Genomic DNA, 19,083 nt, shown 5'->3' with positions numbered 1-19,083 from the left:
ATAAGCTCTGAACACACTGCTTGACAGACACATTTGTAATATGGAAAAAGCCCGCTAAGGCTTTTATTTCAATTACGGCAAAGATTCTCTAGGGTGACTCTAGGTGTCCAGGATGAAAGGCCATTGTAGTTAGTCAATACATCTTTCTACTACTAATTTTCTCTACTAATAAGATTGAAGTACATTATTTAATTGTCTTAGGTTTCAAGATCTTAAAAAGGGCTAAGATGTTAGACTTTACAATTAAGCAAAACCCTAAGGTACTAGAATGTCCTCTCTGTAGAAACTTGACTTGTCAAGAGTTATTGAGCTGATGTCTAATATATTTACTGACTTCACCAGAATACAACTGGAATTACTGTTGCCTGTTAATAATGAAAGTAAACTTCTTAGCTACTCTACAGTTGCAAACTTCCCCCCAGGATACTAATAGCATGAGTGTTCAGCATGGTTTTATTATTCAAGATGTCTAGTTCGTTAATTTTGAAAGGGCATAGTAAAGTTTGCTCCCCACAAAAATCCCCGTTTTGCAGAGGGGTTCACTCAAAGCAACAGACAGTGAAAGGTCAAGCATGAGATCACCAGAAGAACACTAGTCTGACCCACTCACTGCTCTTTACACACCACTGATTTCCTTAACACTGCCTTTTAAAAAGACATAGCAAAAATAGTGTTTGCATTTATTTATCTGTGTATTTCCTTAGAGCTCTACCAGATCATATAATGAAAAAACTAAGCAAATTGTTGTCAAATTCCAGCACTTTTGGTGAAATAAAGCAATTACAAATGTCTGTAACACACTCCTGATTGGCATTTATGAAATATGCATGCTAGTAATTCAGAATTCTTACAATGTGTTAGTCTACTTCCCATACTCCTATCTTCACATTACATCATTTTTTGAGAAAAAGAGCTAATTCAATTTTATAAATATGTTGATGGAGGAAATTGCTCAAAGTAAACGTAAAGCTCTAAAAAATACTACTAGAAATTTTCCTTAACCTCAGGGCTTAAACACCTTTTTCACCTCTCATAAAATTAATCAAACTAATTTTTTTTAAATGTCCAAGCGTTTTATGACATGTGTTGGTCCAGTTTCTAACTGTACTCAGATAATTTTTAATATCCTTCCAAAACTATATCATCAACATTCATCTTTAAAATAGTAAACTAAAAATCTGTAAAGAAAGAAGTAGCTCTTATATTGTAGCAAAACAATTTGTAAATTCTAAAATCAATCACTGAGAAATCTTAATCTTGCTTTCAGAGAGCATAAGATTAGAATTAGTATTCCTAAATTATTCAATTTAAAGTGAAGACAGATGGATGTCTGAAAATTTCTATCCAATGTCAATGAGTGTAAGTAGTACACAATCCTATCTTAGAGTTGTTAAAAAATACACCAGACAAGAACATAAAAATTCAGATAACTGAAAACCAGTATAAACAGGATATATTCTCACCCTAAAATAGGGATTTTCTGGCCGTTAATTGCATTGCTAGTGATTCAAATCATGTATTTTTTTCCTTTAGATTTCTTGCATGGCTAAGACAATGCTACTTTATTTTCAAAATGTTTACCATTTCTAAATCTCAATATTCTTGAATTTTCTTTGAGAGGGTTCTATAGAGCTCCCTTTTTGTTTGGGAAACACAAATTAGTGTTGTCATGCTCCAAGGTACACTCCCTGACTCAGAAGTTTTATGGGACCTAGCAAATCACATAAACTTAAGCAGTTGAGAAGCAACTTTATGATGTTTCCTCAGAACCCCTGCATGCCCCAAAGTGACAGGAAGCAGCCACGTGAAAGTCGAGAAACAAGTGTAAAGTACGCAGCAAAGGACAGATTTCTTTTGCGGGGAGTCCAAAGTGCTGCACAATAGCAAGACTTGGCACTACCTGGAATCTCCACAGGCCATCAAAATTGAATCCCAAAGGATAGCAATTAACTAGGGTAAATCTGCCCCCAAGAGTCAAAACCTGACACTAAGACAGGGCGAAGAAGGATTTGCTGAAGTTGGTGTGCAGGGCCTCTAGCATAAACAAATGAAGTTGATTTCACATTGTCAATTATTTTATTTCTCTTTCAGCCAACATTTAGCTCTCTGACTCCATGTTCACGTCCTGTTCAACAGGCACTCAGTACACTGTCCCCACATAATCAACACTTACAACCTGGTGAGCATCTCTCAGGACCCATTTCATTAAATCACTTCATGTTATGACAAATAGAAGGTTTGAGAATTACTTGGAGTCCTGTTATACATACTTTTCTACATCTGTACTTTTACTAATACCGATAGATACACCTCAGTTTTATAGATCTTATTCATTTTTCTCAGTAACTGCTTCATACTTTACATTATTACTATATCACAATCTATGCAACCATTCTCTTATCAATGAGTGTTCCTCTTATTTGTTTGTTCCTTTGTTATTATTATGAGTCATTCCTGCAATGGGCCTTCATTAAACATCTGTAGTCTATTCAATTCTAGAAATAGAGCAAAGATTCAAACATTCACTGTAGTGGAGAGGACAAATAATAATTTAATAATGAAAAAATGCTATATTTTTATAAATCTAAATAAGGGGGTAGAAAGTTGGAGAAAATTGCTTTTTTTGATGAGGTGGTCAGGGTAGACCTCTCTGAGGAGATTTTGATCAGAAACCTGAATTAATTGAGGGCATAAACCATCAAAAGAGTAAGAAAAAAGCAATCTAATATGAAGGTAGAACTTGCTCAAAAGAATTGAGAATAGATGGGAGGTGGAAGATTATAGATACTTTTGTGGTGGGTGTGGTAACATACATCTGAAGGGTGTGAGCCTCTATCTTTGAATCATACACAGTGCTGTAAACCAAGGTGCCTCAATGAAGAAAAAATTAATTCCAAGAGAAATAAATATATTTAAAGAAAATATAAGGAATGTAATTTTTGATTAAACTTTTTATTTTGTGAGAATTATAGATTCACATGCAGTTATAAGAATATGGAAAGATTTCATGTACTGTTTACCCAGTTTCTGCCAGTAATAATATCTATGGTAATAATATCTCTAGTAATAATATCTAATAATATCTAAAACTATGAAACAAAACAAAACAAAAAAAAGAATGGAGGGTGATAACCAATGAACAGGAGGACAGAGGGAGGGACAGGAGTCAACAGACACCCTGCCCAGGAGGACCCAGATGATGCAGGGCTGAGTAGAATGTGCTGGGCACTTTAGAGAACACCTCAATAAGCAACCCCAGATAGTGCCGGATTAGTCTTCAAAAGGCTTTCACATTTGCATGTCCATAAGCAGTCTATGCGTACACTCTCCCCCAACACCAGTGCTATTATTTTCTAATGTTTAATAATTTGATAGGTATAAAATGATACCTAATTGCTATTTTGATTTTCATTTCCTTGACTTGTAGCAAGCTTGAGCACTTATTTTTATTTATTTAACAAAAATGTAAATATACTTACTCTCTCATATGCACAATTGTAAACACTTTAATTACTTCATTGAACAGTCCAATGTGGTAGAAACCTTACAGCTGAGGAAACTAAGACAGATAGCTGTTAAGTAACTTACCCAAGGCTACATAACTGGTTAGTAGTGGTTCAGGAATTTAAATATGGACAACCCAGTTCCAGAATTTACACAGAAATTTGATACTATTTAGTTTTCTATTGGTATAAAATCTACCCATAACCTAAAAGATACCAGGAGAAGAAAATATATGTATATTAAAGCTACATAAATATAAAATATTCTTGCTGGTTTTGAGTCTGAAACTCAAAAAGAGTTCTGGAGATTTGATTTGCCAGTAAGAACTAGGACAGTTTCATAGTGGGGGGTGGGGGAAGCATCTCTGTTTAAGAAAATAAATGAAATTCTGGTATAGTTTCAGGTGCTGTGGACTCTAAAATAATAGTTTGGTCAGAGCCAGAACTGGAGACTACAAACTGGTACAAATGTAACACACAGTTATTGGGCAAGATAATTTGCTGAAAGTTTCAATATATATTAACAAAAGATATAATTTTCTAGATTAGAAGTGAATGGTCTTTTAACTGTGTCAAAATGCTGGCTTTCAACTATAATAAAATAATTTATATCAATAAGCATGTGCAAAATGTATAAAAATCAAAGTTAAGAGGGACTTGTTTTAATGGTCACTGCCCAATCTTTTCCCAAAACTCCATTTCATTTTAATTACTGTATCTTACATTCCTGAAAAAGAACAAAATGCCTGAAGTTCAAGGGCAGACAGCCATAAAGAACAAAAACTGCTCCTATCTCATGAGGTATATGCTGCCTTTTCATGAAAAAGTTTTAAAGATCTTTCAATAACCAAAAATTTAACATGCAGGAAATAAACTATTTCAAACACTGAAACTTGTAGTACTTTTTGATGACTATGAAACACCACTTAAAATAGCCATGTACAATTTATTTACTAAGAGGAGACTAAGAGAAATCTTAGACAAGAGACTGATTCTACCTTAAGTTTACAGCTCCTAATGGAAAGAACACTATCAGGCAGGGCTATAGCTTTTGGAATTGCAAGTTAATTCATGTGTTGATTAAAGATAGACTTTTACAATGAAAGAAAAAGGAAAAAAAAAAAACTTGCTAAAACCAAGGACTCAATAAAACTTCAGTTATACTCTCTAACCATCATTTGGCTTTTAAAATCCTGATAAGCTTCCCTCAAAAAAATAAAGCATTTCCTCTTGCCCAGATAACAGAACCACTTCTCTGTCAGATAGGGTCCCGGGACCCCAGACTCTGTCTCATTTCACTCATATTGCATGTGATTCCACATAAGCCAGGGCTGTGTGCCCCTCTGCTCCTCAAGGCAGGGCTTCCTAGCATTCTTGGGCACCAAATTCTGTTTTAAAAAACATTTGTTCCTGTTTTTTAATTTTTGCTGTACTTTTTTTTGTTGTTGTTGTTGCCGTTTTTAACTTACTTTATGAAGTCTCATCCCCATGACATCTGACAGTGGTGGCTTTGGGTGTAGGCTAATGTGAAAAGAGAAAGCAGCAAGCAGTGGTTAGGGAGATGAGTTTCTGTGGAGCAGGCAGGGTGAGCAGTCTAACACGGAGCATGCTGAGCGCCAGTTAGCCTCTGAATACTAAAACTGAAAAGTCAACAGCAGTGGAGGAAGTTTAGGCAGCTAAACGTTTCCATGATATCCACTCATAGAGTAATGAAGCATTTGACTGCTGAATGTTCTTTCCACATTCTGTCTTGTAAACCTACCTTTTTAACTTACCAAAAGATTTTTATAACAGACTGTTGTTTTGAAAAGGGAAACTTTCTCCCTTAAAGATACATTACTCAGGAAGCGTTATATGCATCCTTTATAATGAATGCATTCACTTTTGCAACTTCTATGTACTTTCAGCACAGGAGGTTTCCTTTTACATTTCTTTGCATTCCTCTTAATGCCAGCCACGTGTTTCAAGGGGTTGAGACATGTCTGCATATGTCATTTGCTTGTTCATTCATTGATCCATTTATTCATTCATTGAATTTTTTGGACACATCTTGAGCTTGTCTTCTTCATGACCTGAGACTGTAACTACAAATAAAACATAGACCCAGTCCCCAATGAATTCATAAAATCTACTTGGGAAAAGGAAGCTGAGCACATTACTGTGAATAACAAGTTAGGATAACAGATGCTTACACAGAACCCACTGGCCTCCAAGAGGGAAAATAGGCAGTGGGCACTGTAACTGGGGTGAAGAATTGATCAAAGGAGAAACAGTTTTAAGTGTTGTAAAGAGTATTGCACAGACATTTTTCATGTAAGAAAATGCATCCAGCTGGGCAGCTCGCATAAGCAAAAATCCAGAGGTGCAAAATAATAGCATGTGTGGGAACTGTAGCTAGTCTTAGAATGATTGCATGTAGCTGACCATGACAAGGGAGGAGACTGAGATACTAACAAGATGATTTTTAATCTTAAGAGGAATTTCTTCAACAGAACAAAAATAAATGGCAACCATAGCCATGAAATACTACAGAAACATTTTTGTTAAAAATTGGACAAGGCCTCCCCTGGTGGCACAGCAGTTGAGCGCTGGGTTGCGAGACTGCCCACAGCCTCTGCAGCACCAGTTCAATCCCCGGCCACCGGCAAGGGTCCCACAAAAAAATAAATAAATAAAAAAATAAAAATAAAAATTGGACATTTTAGAGAAAAATGCTAATAAATTGTATCAGGGGGCTGAGTAATAATAGATATTTTACAGATTTTTACAATGGTGAATGTTCTACATATTAATACATGAAACAGAAATAGATTATAAAATACTCCCTTTTAAAAGGAACATAAAAATAATACAAGGAATTTTTAAAAATCCCTTTTGAAGAAACTGTATCCACTTTATTTTCATGTGTCAAAATGGCTTATAGCTAATAAAAAATTACAGCATCTAAAATAGTGCCTAGCATATAGTAGGCACTCAGCAAATTAAAAGTACTGACGGAAGTACCCTATTAAGGATTTATTTGGCAAAAAAGAAACACCTTGACCATTACCCCTGGTTCTTCAACTTATACCTGCCACCACATTTTGACAACTAATCTATTTCCCTTGAGATCCTTAAAGTTACATGTTCTAGGTCTCTTTTTGATCCCAACTTCTGAACTAAGATTTCCACACAGATATGGAAGTACTTGACAATATTGTCTCTAGGTGCATCTCAGCAGGTTTAAAATACATAGACCTCAGGCTACTGACCTTGGACATGTGAACCAATGGGGCACAGTTAGAGTTGCCTCTCTCAGTGGCAATTCAATACATAAATCAAATGGGAAAGCAAGAGCTCTGTGAACTACCACAGTAAAAGCAGCAAAGGACCATTTATTCTGTGCTCCGCTGTCTACATTTTGGGTACACATGGTTAGGGTGTGGCGATGACAATGACAGAAATGCAGGAGCGAGGAGAAAAACTGGTTCATAAGCTGATATGCTTAACAGAATGAAATCTATGGTGTGATACAAAATCTCAGGGCCAGACCTAGGTACCATTTCACACTACAGGAAAGTCTTTCCAGGCACGCTCCTCCCTCCCTTAGCTCTCCACTTCTCAGCAAGTATGCTACCTGTCACTCCTACTTTCTTCTGGTCCTCTGTAGACTATAGTCCTGATACTCCTTACACCTCTGTGTTCTGCAACTATCCCACTATGCTTTCTTCATGAAGATGGATCAAGTATTAAGAAACTATGACCTGGATGAGCCTTTAGAGAACATCAAACTCAAACCTCTCATTTCATGCTTGAAGAAGTATTAGAGGGTGTAAAGGGCTGGACTGGACACGGTGCAGGTTTTCTGATCCCATGCAGACCGGGTAAAGGAGTAGTCAGAGTCCTCAGTGATTTTGCAGGTTTTTATTGGGGTTCAGCAGGTATGTGGCAGGCAGGGGTGCTGGGGGGCAGGGAGGCTGGCAGCCTCCCAGCCCCCAGCAAATCCTCACTCTGTCTGGGCTCTCTGGTGTTCGTTCTGCTGCTTCTCGGCTTCTCTCTCAGCTTCTTGGCTTCTACTGGCGTCCCTGTGACGCCGCCCTTAAAAAGCACAGTCTTAACCCAGGTGAATCCTATCTACATCTGCCCACACCCTATTCCAGATGCCCGCCATCAGGCATGCATTCAGGACAAGGATCCATCATCTATCCTGATGGCGGGAGGGCAGAAAAGCCTGACATTTTCTTTACCCTACAGAGGGGAAAAGTCTAGCTTCTCCTCTAAACGAATATCTGTCTCTCTGCCTCCCCCAAATCCAGGGCCATTCCACTCCATCAGGTTATCACCACTCATACCCAACTTGTTAGTAATGACCATGGCCTAATACAGGTGTTACACTTTAAACTTGTGCTACACGCTCTCTCTCGCTACCCCTTCCAATACATCAGTTGGTATTGAGTCCTTTTATCCTACACACTGTTTTTGTTATCTCTTCATCCACTTGCCTACTTGAAGTTCCAAACTCAGTTGTCCTGCCCTTTTATTAATCAGTTTGTCTCAATTCTACAACTGTGCTCTTTCCACCGTGTGAACTCAAGGCCCCCCTCATTTGAACTATTCTGCAAGTATGCATTTACTTTGTTGATTAAGCACTTGATTTGCTACTTAACTTGTCTCGTATCTTTTCTTCTTGCCTAGAAAATAATCTTGAGAGTAGAAATGTACTTTTCTATTTCTACTCCCAGAAACATTTATTTTTGTAACCACCAATTAATTCGTATGGTACTCTGCACAGAATAGAAATTTAAGAAATATTTGAGGAATAAATAGACTCTGAATAGAATGGATGAATAATGGAAAAAAAGCATTGTAACATAAGATAAACATGTTTTGGCATGGGGTCTTTTAATACCATCTAAATCTTTTTTTTAAAGATTTATTTATTTATGCATGAAGAACTGGGGTACAGGCCAGAGGTGTGAGGGGGTGAAAGGATTCATCAGAGACAGAGTGGGGAGCAGAACAAACAGATGTACTGAAATACACTGGTGAGGGGAGCAGTGGGTGAAGCAGGAGAGGTCTGTTGCACCATGTAGGGTAGCTCCCTGGTCAGGGATCAAACTCGTGCTGCAGAAGCTGCGAATAGCTTCATAGGTTGCGTCTTAACCCCTTGCACCACCAGGGAGGCCCTAAATCTTGATCTATAACTATTTCTATCATATTAGCAAGAAAGGCAGGCAAAGATATAGATTCATTGGTGCTAACCTATGTTTGTGAATTACTTAATGAGGGAGGAAAAAGAATTATATATTCAGTTTATTCAAATTAGGGTATGCTGAACATGAAGATCTCATAAATTATATCTAGCTTAAAAATTTGAAGTGCTATAGGCCACAGTGAAAGCAAAATACGGGCCACTTGGATTTATAGTCTATTTTAAAGTGTTCTCTTAGAAACACACACTGCAAATGTAAACAAATAACTTCACCCTTCAGCCCCTTTCTAGAGAACTTCTGTCATTCCTGAGAAAATGCAGGAAGACGTGATCTAAACTATGGGGTTAGTGGGGATGGTTTGTTTGCTTTATGTCAAATCTGGAGGCCCCAAAGCAAATATATTCCAGGAAATTAATTTGGAACTCAGAACGTTTTTCCCTCATTAACAATATAATACAGGAAAAGTGGGGCTTAAAACATAATTGGTTCTATAGTTGAGATATATTATAAGCAAAATAAATTTCACTAGTCAGACTAAAGATATATCTACTGCCATTTCGGTTTTATATGTGGAAATTTGCATATGAAAATCTAAAATACCAAATTGCAAATAAACATTTGGAACAAAATCTGTTCACACATTAGAGACTATTTGCAGTTATGTTTTATCTGGTGAAACCAATGATCTTGAACTTATTTTTCTAAATAGAATTTGGTTATGCATTTGAGTGATCGATAGCTTTACCTTGATTGTTCCCAAAAGAAGGGACAGAACTAACTTCTAACCAATTTGTAATTTATTTGCAAAATCTATTTATTCCTTAGGAAGAAATCAATTACCATATAGCATTCAATACATATTACTGCTCACAACAAATTCCACTCCCATACATAAAAGTTTTAAACTTTAAAGTGTTATATATAATTTAAGCTCCAGCTATTTATATTAATTTTTGAAGTAAAACTTGTTCACTTAATCACTTCAATTTAAACTAAGTTGCTTCAGCTGGAAATGAAAAACAGTATTTTTAGTTGTTTAATATTTTGCTTTTATCTAGAATTGCATCTTATCTAGAAAGATGGCTAGTCTTACACACAGAGGTTTTGATTTATTTATTTTTTTTTTTTTTAAATAGAGGCATGTTTGTTTGTTTATTTATTTATTTGTTTGTTTGTTTTTGTTTTTATACATGCACTGGGTACAGTCAGAAGCGTGGGAGGGTGAGAGAATTCACCAGAGCCAGAGTGGGGAGCAGAGCAGGCAGGCAGAAGGACCGAAGTACACTGCTGAGGGGAGCAGCGGGCGGCAGGAGAGGTCTGCGCGCCATGTGGGACCCTCCTCTGGTGGCCGGGGAGAAGCCGGGGATCGAACCGGCGCCTCAGAGGCTGCGGGCAGCTTCGCAACCCAGCGCTCAACCGCTGCGCCACCGGGGAGGGTTTTGATTTAATTCAACAAAACACAAAGCATCAATTATATGTAGGAATAGCACTAGTATGAGCCAGTTGAGTTTGAAATAGATTTCCTCTGCTCTCAGTCAACCTTTCATCACTTGCTGGGGTATATCTGATGTCTTATTCAGAGTACTCAGATGGAGTGTTAGCAAATATTGGACTTAACTCTTTAGTACAAAATTTCAAGTAAACATTATAGTAGTGGCATGACAGAGAAGAAAGAACTCATTCTTGAGATTAAGACAGATATGGATTTGAATTCTGACTGCTTCCCACTCACTTTGTGATTTTGAGCAAGTTAATTAATCTCTTTAAGCCACAATATTATCAACTATAAAATAATGACTACCTCTGGGACTCTTCAGCCAGCAGAGACGTATTTCCATACATTGCTAACTAGCAGTGTCTAAATCCTACCAATGCCCATGTTCATTATCCATTAAAATCCTTTGAAACTTCATCAAATTCAGGAACCAAAGAGTCAGTGCTTCACCTAACAGGAAGGAAAATGAACAATTTTTAAAAGTCTGTATGTTGTTTCTGTATCTGTATGGTTTATTTTACAGTGGATAATCGTAAAGATATACAAAATTAAGAAGAGAAAAAAGGTTTGTGATTTGACTATATGACAAATGAATCCAAGCAATTGTAACAGTGCTGGGATTCCACTCCAGCACTGCCATTCTGACTGACAATTCTTGACTGGTGGTTGAACAATTTTAATACCCCCCCCCACTTATAATCACATGACCATTCACATAATTTAATCAGATAGCAATGCCTAGCACTTAGCAAGGAATTGTGTTTTGTATTGTAGTCTGTCCTGTCTATACTCTATCTCATAATGGTAGATGGGCCTCCATTGGCTTATCAAGAAAATCTTCATAGGGCCTCCCCTGGTGGTGTAGGCGGTTGAGCGCAGCACTGTGAAGATGTCCGCAGCCTCTGCAGGCTGGCTGGCAAGGGTCCCACATGGCGTGACGGACCTATCCTGTGGCGCCTGCTGCTCCCCTCAGCAGTGTATTTCATCAGTCTCCCTGCTCTGTTCCCTGCTCTGTCTCTGGTGAATCCTCTCACCCTCCCGCACATTTGTCCTGTACCCCAGTTCTTGTATAAATAATCTTTAAAAAAAAAAGAAAATCTTCATAACATCATAGAAACTTTTACACCCAAATCATTTCTTTGATTGCTGGCATTTCTGACTAGGTATCTTTAGTATAAATGTATTTTACAATCTTAACATGCAGAGGGAAAATGAACAATTTTTAAAAGTCTGTATGTTGTTTCTGTATCTGTACGGTTTATTTCACAGTGGATAATCATAAAGATATATAAAATTAAGAGAAAAAAAGGTTTGTGATTTGACTATATGACAAATGAATCCAAGCAATTGTAATTTCTTTGTTTCTAGAAAAGCAAACTTTAGCTCTCAAAAGAAATCATAAAAGATAACTTCCTTTTCTCCAATTTAATGTTTTTTCTGAATTATTCATTTTCTTTAAACAAGAACTATGTAAATCTTTGACTTTCAAAAAATCAAGTGTATAAAAATGTAAACAGATGCATGGTAAAGCTGTTTCTTTCTTTCCCTGTCTTTTTCAGCAGGGAAAGATAATGGGGTGAGCATCCCTATACATTTCGACTCAAAACTGACCTGTGTGCATTGGATTAGAAACACTTCTGCTTGGTCTATCCCTGCTGGCCTGATAGGGCATAATTAGTGTAGAATATCAGGTAGGGCAGAGATTAGGTAGCTTGCCAATCAGATTTACTGTTGAAACAGTGGATGGTGTCACTTCTAGCCATTTCTGACAGTACAGTTAGGAATTAAATCATGGCATTAGCTGTGCACTACTTGGCTGTGGAAACCCAGTAGGTCATCAGTTTATGCCCCCACCCTCCAGACAAGTGGCAGGTGGAGTAGCACTAGCCTCTGCTAATACCATGAGCAGGAGGCTCTGGCCAGTAGATGAGAGTTTACGGGGCTTTGTTTTTTTTAATTCATCAGGCCATATGCTGCCAGGCTCTCATGCAAACAGACAAAATTACAAATAATAAAAAAGAACCAACTGTTTTAGTGTTTAGTTCTTTTCTATCACCATTGCCATCTATGTGAGAGCCCAGTTAATGAAAGAGGATTCTTGGACTCCCAGTGACATCAACCTAAAGGGAGAGATGCTTCAAAATCCAAGCTTCATTCAAGCCATGTTAAACCTCTGCCCTCGGGTAACTAGATGCCAGTGTCTATTTGGCTGAGAAGCAGGGGCTCCTGGCCTTCCAGCTGGCCTAGAGATTGGGCAAGCTTCTCTGATGCTCCCTGCAGCTGAGACCCCCATTGTTCACTGATGTGAGAAGAGAGAAAAGGCTAAGTTTCCTTTAGGTTGGGTTAAGTTGGGACTCAGGGGTTTCTCTGATTCAGACACACTTAAAATAAGCAGCTTTAGAGACAGAAAACATTATTGAATGCAATTTTCTGTTATAAAATTACAAAAAAAATTAACATTTGTTGGCTATTTGGAAGTCCCTAACTTATAATGTCAAAGACTGCAAGAAATTGTCTCTGAATAGATTCTAAACTCTTCTGAAAGACTTGCATTTAAAATTAAAGTGTTGCTCAACTTTTGTATAATATCTGCTATTTCTATACTCAAATTATTACCAAGTTTCCAATTTGTACAAATGGAGAATTTCACACCCTTAATAGCATTCACACATTATTCCCCATTTTGGGGCAATAAACCTCCAACCAAAAAATGAAGTAGGCTGATTCTGAATTCATACCTATATGTGTATATTTAAAATAATTCCATTTTAGAAATGTTGTGCTAACGTTCATTTGCACCTCTATCAGGTCACTTTGAAACCATAATTTGCACCTTTTTTTAAGACAATTCAAAACCAGTTGTACTCAATTAATATGCAATGTGTTACAGTTCAAGAATTGTCAAAATAAAAGCATCATGGAAACATGTACCACATGCACGTGTGGTACTGGGAGAAATTTGTGATGAGAATTTCTTGCTCAACTCTTGCTACACAGCAAGGATATACTAAAGAATGCTTTTGCCCACGGTGGACAAGGCACTAACAATGCTTTGCAAGCAAGCAAAAACAAATCATTTTCTTTCCTATCTTCCAACCATGTCACCCAAGCCCACGTTCCTCAGTCTCAATGTGTCATTTGGTTTGCTTTTACGTAATAACTAATTTGTACTACAAAATTTCAAATATGAAACACAGAGATTTAACTCTATTTTTAGGAATGGTTTCCAGATCCACTGTGAGTTGGTGTGTTGGGGGAGGGGCAGGCACACAGGGGGATAATGAATCCTAAGACTGCAAAGCTTTGTCTCCGAAAAACTCATAAATACACTAACAAAATTTGACAGTTTTTCAATGGATAAAAATTATTAGTTTATACATGACATTGATATCGCTAGAAAAACTCTTTCATTTTGTATTTAAACAAGGGCAATGAAAGATAATGCCCCCTTCAGTTCAAAAGAAAGTGATAACAGAATCCTATAACAAAGAAAAGCAAACTCTACTGTCATCGATATACATGATCCTGCATTAATTACAAATCAGTGAGTTTTGATCCCTTTTTTTTTTTCAATTTGAAATGGTTACTTCACTTGGAGGCAAGTTCCACTGTGTAATATGTTGCAAAGAAATGTCTATCTTTCCCACAAAGGTAGAAATGAGAAAATAGCACCCAGATTGATCTTAACTTGAATGTATATTGAAGGAAGAAGTAATTCAGCCAGCTCAAGAAGGGTAAATGACAAGATTTGCAAATGTTTTCACATTATGGGAATCTACATGAGTGAGGAAAGGAAGAACATTCGATTAGAATGATGATAGAGGTATAGAAGTTCTATATCCATATTCTATCAAAAGAATGATGTTTATTATCTCAGTAGGCAATTTCAAGCTATATTACTTTCACAATGAATTCTAAAATTTATAATTCACATTAAATGGAGACAAAAATTCTTCTCTCACAATAAAATGCATGCCCATAATAGGCCAATTTACTTGCATGGTGCAAAAATTTACCTTACATGTTCCTATATACATAAGCATGACCGCTAATCTTCAATTATTTTTTGAAGATTTATTTATTTTTATACAAGAGCTGGGGTACAGGTCAGAGGCATGAAAGGGTGAGAGGATTCACCAGAGCCAGAGCAGGGAACAGAACAGCCAGAGGACCAAAGACAGTGACGAGGCAAGCAAAGGGCAAGGCAGGAGAGGTCGGCCGCACCCTGTGCGAATCTCCCTGGCCGGCCGGGAATCGAACCCGTGTTGCAGAGGCTGTGGACATCTTCACAATGCTGCGTTCAACCCGCTGCGCCACTGGGGAGGCCCTATTCTTAAATTCTTTAAACCAAATTTTAAGGGAAAAAATGGCAATCATTTAGTCATTTAAAAACTAAGCACAGGGCCTCCCCGGTGGTGCAGCAGTTGAGTGCTGCCTTGAAAAGCTGCCCACAGCCTCTGAAGCACCAGTTCGATCCCTGGCTGCTCCCAGGCCACCAGAGGAGGGTCCCACGTGGTGGGCAGACCTCTCCTGCCACCTGCTGCTCCCCTCAGCAGTGTACTTCGGTCCTTCTGCCTGCTCTGCTCCCCACTCTGGCTCTGGTGAATTCTCTCACTCTCCCGTGCTTCTGACTGTACCCAGTGCTTGTATAAATAAATAAATATCTTAAAAAAACAAAACAAAACAAAAAACTAAGCACATAAACAACTTACTGTTGAAAAATTCTATTCTTGATTAAAGTAATAAGGCCATAAAGAAATAAAATACAGATGGTTCTCAACTATAGGAAGCAAAACATTTAATCATATCCTCTAGGGATTCTGTTACATTTATGGTAGATTCAACCATATCTCTATCCCACTAAACTCCTGGTGAATATATTTTAAAGAATAAAGAGATTACACTGTGGAGACAAATTAATTCATTCATTCATTTGACAAATATTTTTCAGACACCCTATTTTATGCCAAGCATCCAGTTATCTAGGCACTGGGCACCCATCTGTGATCAAGATAGTCTCTAGTCTCATGGGGAAGCAAACTCTAAATGGAAAAATGAACAAAATAAAAGATAATTAGAAACTCTGCTAAGAACTATAAAGAAAATCAACAGGTAATGTAATTGAGAATAACTAGCTGAGGAGAGCCATTTTTAATAGCTGAAGAGGTTTCTTTCCTGGTGTGAAAAGCATATATCATTTACTTATGACATATTTAAAGACGTACAAAGTCAGAAAGACAAACCTTTTCAAGATAAAAAGGGCCTTAAAGATTATTCAATGTTACTCCATCATTTCATATAATAAAAACAAAGTTAAGATAGATTAAGTGGTTTACTCTCTCAGATTTAGCTTAACAATTACCATTCAGTGATAGATGTAAAGGAAAAAGTTTTGTTATATATATATATTCATTCACTATATATAGCCATTCACTAATTCATTCACTAATTATTCCATATATATATATGGAATATATTCATTCACTAATTATATATATATATATTCATTCACTATATATATTCATATATATTCATTCACTAATATATATATATATATATTCATTCACTAATTATTCCATGTTGGAGAGACATAAATCTGAATGGCATAACCAAATATGGTTACCAATCTACTTACATTGGGAAGAAACTAATGTTCTTCATCATATTAGATTATTTCATAACTCTTACATGGCATGTGAATCTGAATATATAACATCAATTTTCCACTTTCCTTTATGATTTTTTTTCTTTCTAGAATGATCTGGGATGACTTCAGAATGGTAATGAGAAGATTGTATTCCTTGGATTCTAAATACATAGCAGAAAATATTAGTAACAAACCATCCACTTGCCTGAACTTTGTGAGAAAAACCATCATAATATTAAAATCTATAGGGCTAGATCAAACTATAAAAGTTATTTAGTAATAATAAAAAGGAAGAGGAGGAGGAGGAGGAGGAGATAAAACTATCAGGTTCCTAAAAAGCAATTTATTATTTTCATAATATAATTTGATTCTCAAACAAGCAAGAATGACACACGTAGAATGGATATTTTAATTCTTTTAGAGGCGATAAACTGAGATTTAGAAAGGATAAGTGTTTTATCCAAGTCACACAGCGAATAACGATCAAAGAGATCTGAAACCTAAACTTATGATCTCAAACTTCATATATTTTCACTTGAAGATCTATCCCCTTGCAAATATGCATTACAGAGTCATTGGGAACTTAACACATGCCAAGACACAGGCAAGAAACATAAAGCTTTTGCCCTTTAGCAACTTATAGTGTGTAAACACACACACACACATGCACACACTCACACACACTGAAATGAATCAGCTTGCTAGAAGAATGAAAGTTTCAATGGTCCTAAGCAGCCAGCTCTTTCTGCAAGGTGTCTCATTCAAAAGCATTTTCCTTTTAAAATGTCCTATTTGTAAATTCCCAGGCATGAAGAAGATATTAATAGTTCCCAATGTTGAAGTACCATCCAGCTAGCTTGTTTCTTGCTTTTTAAGGGTCATTTTAAAGAATACACCAAAGAAGTATATGTAAATAATTATAATAAACACGTTTCCTTCCACCATTACCCTCAACACAGTATATTTACACTTTAATGGGCAAACAGAGGCAGCCTGAGTTAGGGAAGTGCCACAGGCATCAAAATGGTTTCATTAACTAGGAAATTTGTCCCACCAGACTAAAGAAATCCAGTACAGAAAGATCAATTATTCCATCATCTTGTGGCCAATATTGCTATTATGTGAGTCAACTAGGTACAACATGCCCTAACTGCAGTAGTTAGCCATTGGGATTTTCAATTGCTCTCTCCAAGACTTGCAAGTAAAGCTCTAAAATAGCCCATTACATTAGGTGGTTTGGAGACATTTCATGATCCTGACTTCTAGAACAAGCACAGATAATTAATAACGCTGACAGAGCCTATTATTTTTACACTCAAGTGCATCACATTAAATGAACAGACAGAGGCCACATGATGTGTGACTTTTTTCCCACCAATAATCATTTCTGTGGTGCTACTATTGCTCCTACATTTTTCTCTGTCAGGGGCTGAACTCCAATAGCCAGTTACTACACAGCCATTCCATCAGCACCCAGTTTTTTATTTGGTTTTGCTTTTCCTTAACTGGAAAAGCTATTTTGAGTCATTCTCACTTGTCAGATTCTGACATGGTAGTAAAAAAATATGAAAATAAAATATTAGCATAAAGAGAGACAAAATATAGAGCTGACACTGAGTCAATGGACATTCAAAGCAGACTGGGAAAATATGGCATCAGGGTGTCTTTCAAAAAGTAATTTTGAAATGGTATTGTTGATCCTAATGAATTATCTCATAAAATACAGCTATCCTTTGAAGAATTACAGAAAATATTCTTGCCTACTCTGTGCTTTCCAATGATGTAATTTTATAAATTCTTTCTCCTATACATAAAAAAAAATCAAACTTAGAACTTCTACCATCAGTAATGATACAAATAGTGCACTTGTGTATTTAATGTGACTTTCATTACAGAAATCATTTTTGAAAAAGTTTGCTAAAACTAAGTAACCATAAGCGTTAAATCTGCGGAACAATGAAACCTGACTAAACACAATGGAACATGTAAAGTCAAATGTTTGCTTCTGTCAAGGTCTCCTTGGAAGGAACTGTAAAGCCAACATTGTAGCAGTTGGAACTAAGGAGAGAATTTTCAATACATGTATGTAAAGTTGTTCCTACTTCATAGATACACGTTGTTTTTTCCTTTCCATCCTTTTCTTCTTTCCATCAATCCTTCCTTCCAACTATATTTTCACCTAAAACAGTTTCCTAGAAATTTACCATTTGACTTAACAAAAATGGCGCCAAATGATCTTCATAAGTAAACAACAAATGCTACCCCCTTATAATTAAAGATTTGCCACCAGCTCTTTCCGCCATTTTTCCGTGCCGCCATAATGGTGCACATGAATGTCCTGGCTGATGCCCTCAAGAGCATCAACAATGCCGAAAAGAGAGGCAAACGCCAGGTTCTTATTAGACCGTGCTCCAAAGTTATCGTCCGGTTTCTAACTGTGATGATGAAGCATGGTTACATTGGCGAATTTGAAATCATTGATGATCACAGAGCTGGGAAAATTGTTGTGAACCTCACAGGCAGGTTAAACAAGTGTGGAGTGATCAGCCCCAGATTTGATGTGCAACTCAAAGATCTAGAAAAATGGCAGAATAATTTGTTTCCATCTCATCAGTTTGGTTTCATTGTACTGACAACCTCAGCTGGCATCATGGACCATGAAGAAGCAAGACGAAAACACACAGGAGGGAAAATCCTGGGATTCTTTTTCTAGGGGTGTAAAACATATGTGGAAATAAAATGCCTCAATGGACAAAAAAAAAAAATAAATAAATTTGCCACCAATAAAATATTCATCTGCCATATAACTCTTGCATGTATAACAGCTCTACCTTTGGAACTCAATCATGAGAAGTATTATATTTTAAACATGTACAAGTACTAGTATTCAAAAAATTACTAATTTGATAGATAAAAGGGCATTCTGTGGCTCTGTGGAAAAGGTTTATCCCAAAACATTGTCTAATTATAATTAAATAACTTAGTTTTGGAAATGCCTTTCCAAATTATTAGGTTAATTAATCTCCTCAGTCTGCTATTAAAATTTCACCTATAACCCTACTTCCAACTAGCAAACTCTTCCACAGCCCTACACATAGCCACACTTATGTCTCCAGCTTCCTATACTTATTAAGAAAATGAAATCCTGGATATATCAATCAAGTTTTTTTGAGATACTAAATTCAGAGAAAATAACACCCTCTCATGATCATGATAATACATTTGAAACTTTAGCATTGAAAGTTA

General features: G+C 36.7%; 1 protein-coding gene across 1 annotated transcript; it reads left to right on the top strand.

The window, feature by feature from the left end:
• The first annotated feature begins 18,129 nt into the window (after window positions 1-18,129).
• On the top strand, window positions 18,130-18,593 carry LOC119254795 (40S ribosomal protein S15a-like). Its single transcript, XM_037521858.2, has one exon. It carries the CDS (start codon window positions 18,158-18,160, stop codon window positions 18,548-18,550), a length of 393 nt encoding a protein of 130 aa, XP_037377755.1. The 5' UTR covers window positions 18,130-18,157; the 3' UTR covers window positions 18,551-18,593.
• Window positions 18,594-19,083: the final 490 nt, after the last annotated feature.

The sequence above is a fragment of the Talpa occidentalis genome, unplaced genomic scaffold (genome assembly GCF_014898055.3).
Source record: "Talpa occidentalis isolate TD23 unplaced genomic scaffold, MPIMG_talOcc4v2.1 talOcc4.3, whole genome shotgun sequence".
NCBI classification, from domain to species: Eukaryota; Metazoa; Chordata; class Mammalia; order Eulipotyphla; family Talpidae; genus Talpa; species Talpa occidentalis.
Note: the sequence above shows the minus strand (reverse complement) of the source record. Positions and strands in the feature narration are given on the sequence as shown.

What these genes read in the sequence shown, in the direction of transcription:
- LOC119254795 (XM_037521858.2), top strand. Translation starts at nt 18,158, where the DNA reads ATGGTGCACATGAATGTCCTGGCTGATGCCCTCAAGAGCATCAACAAT.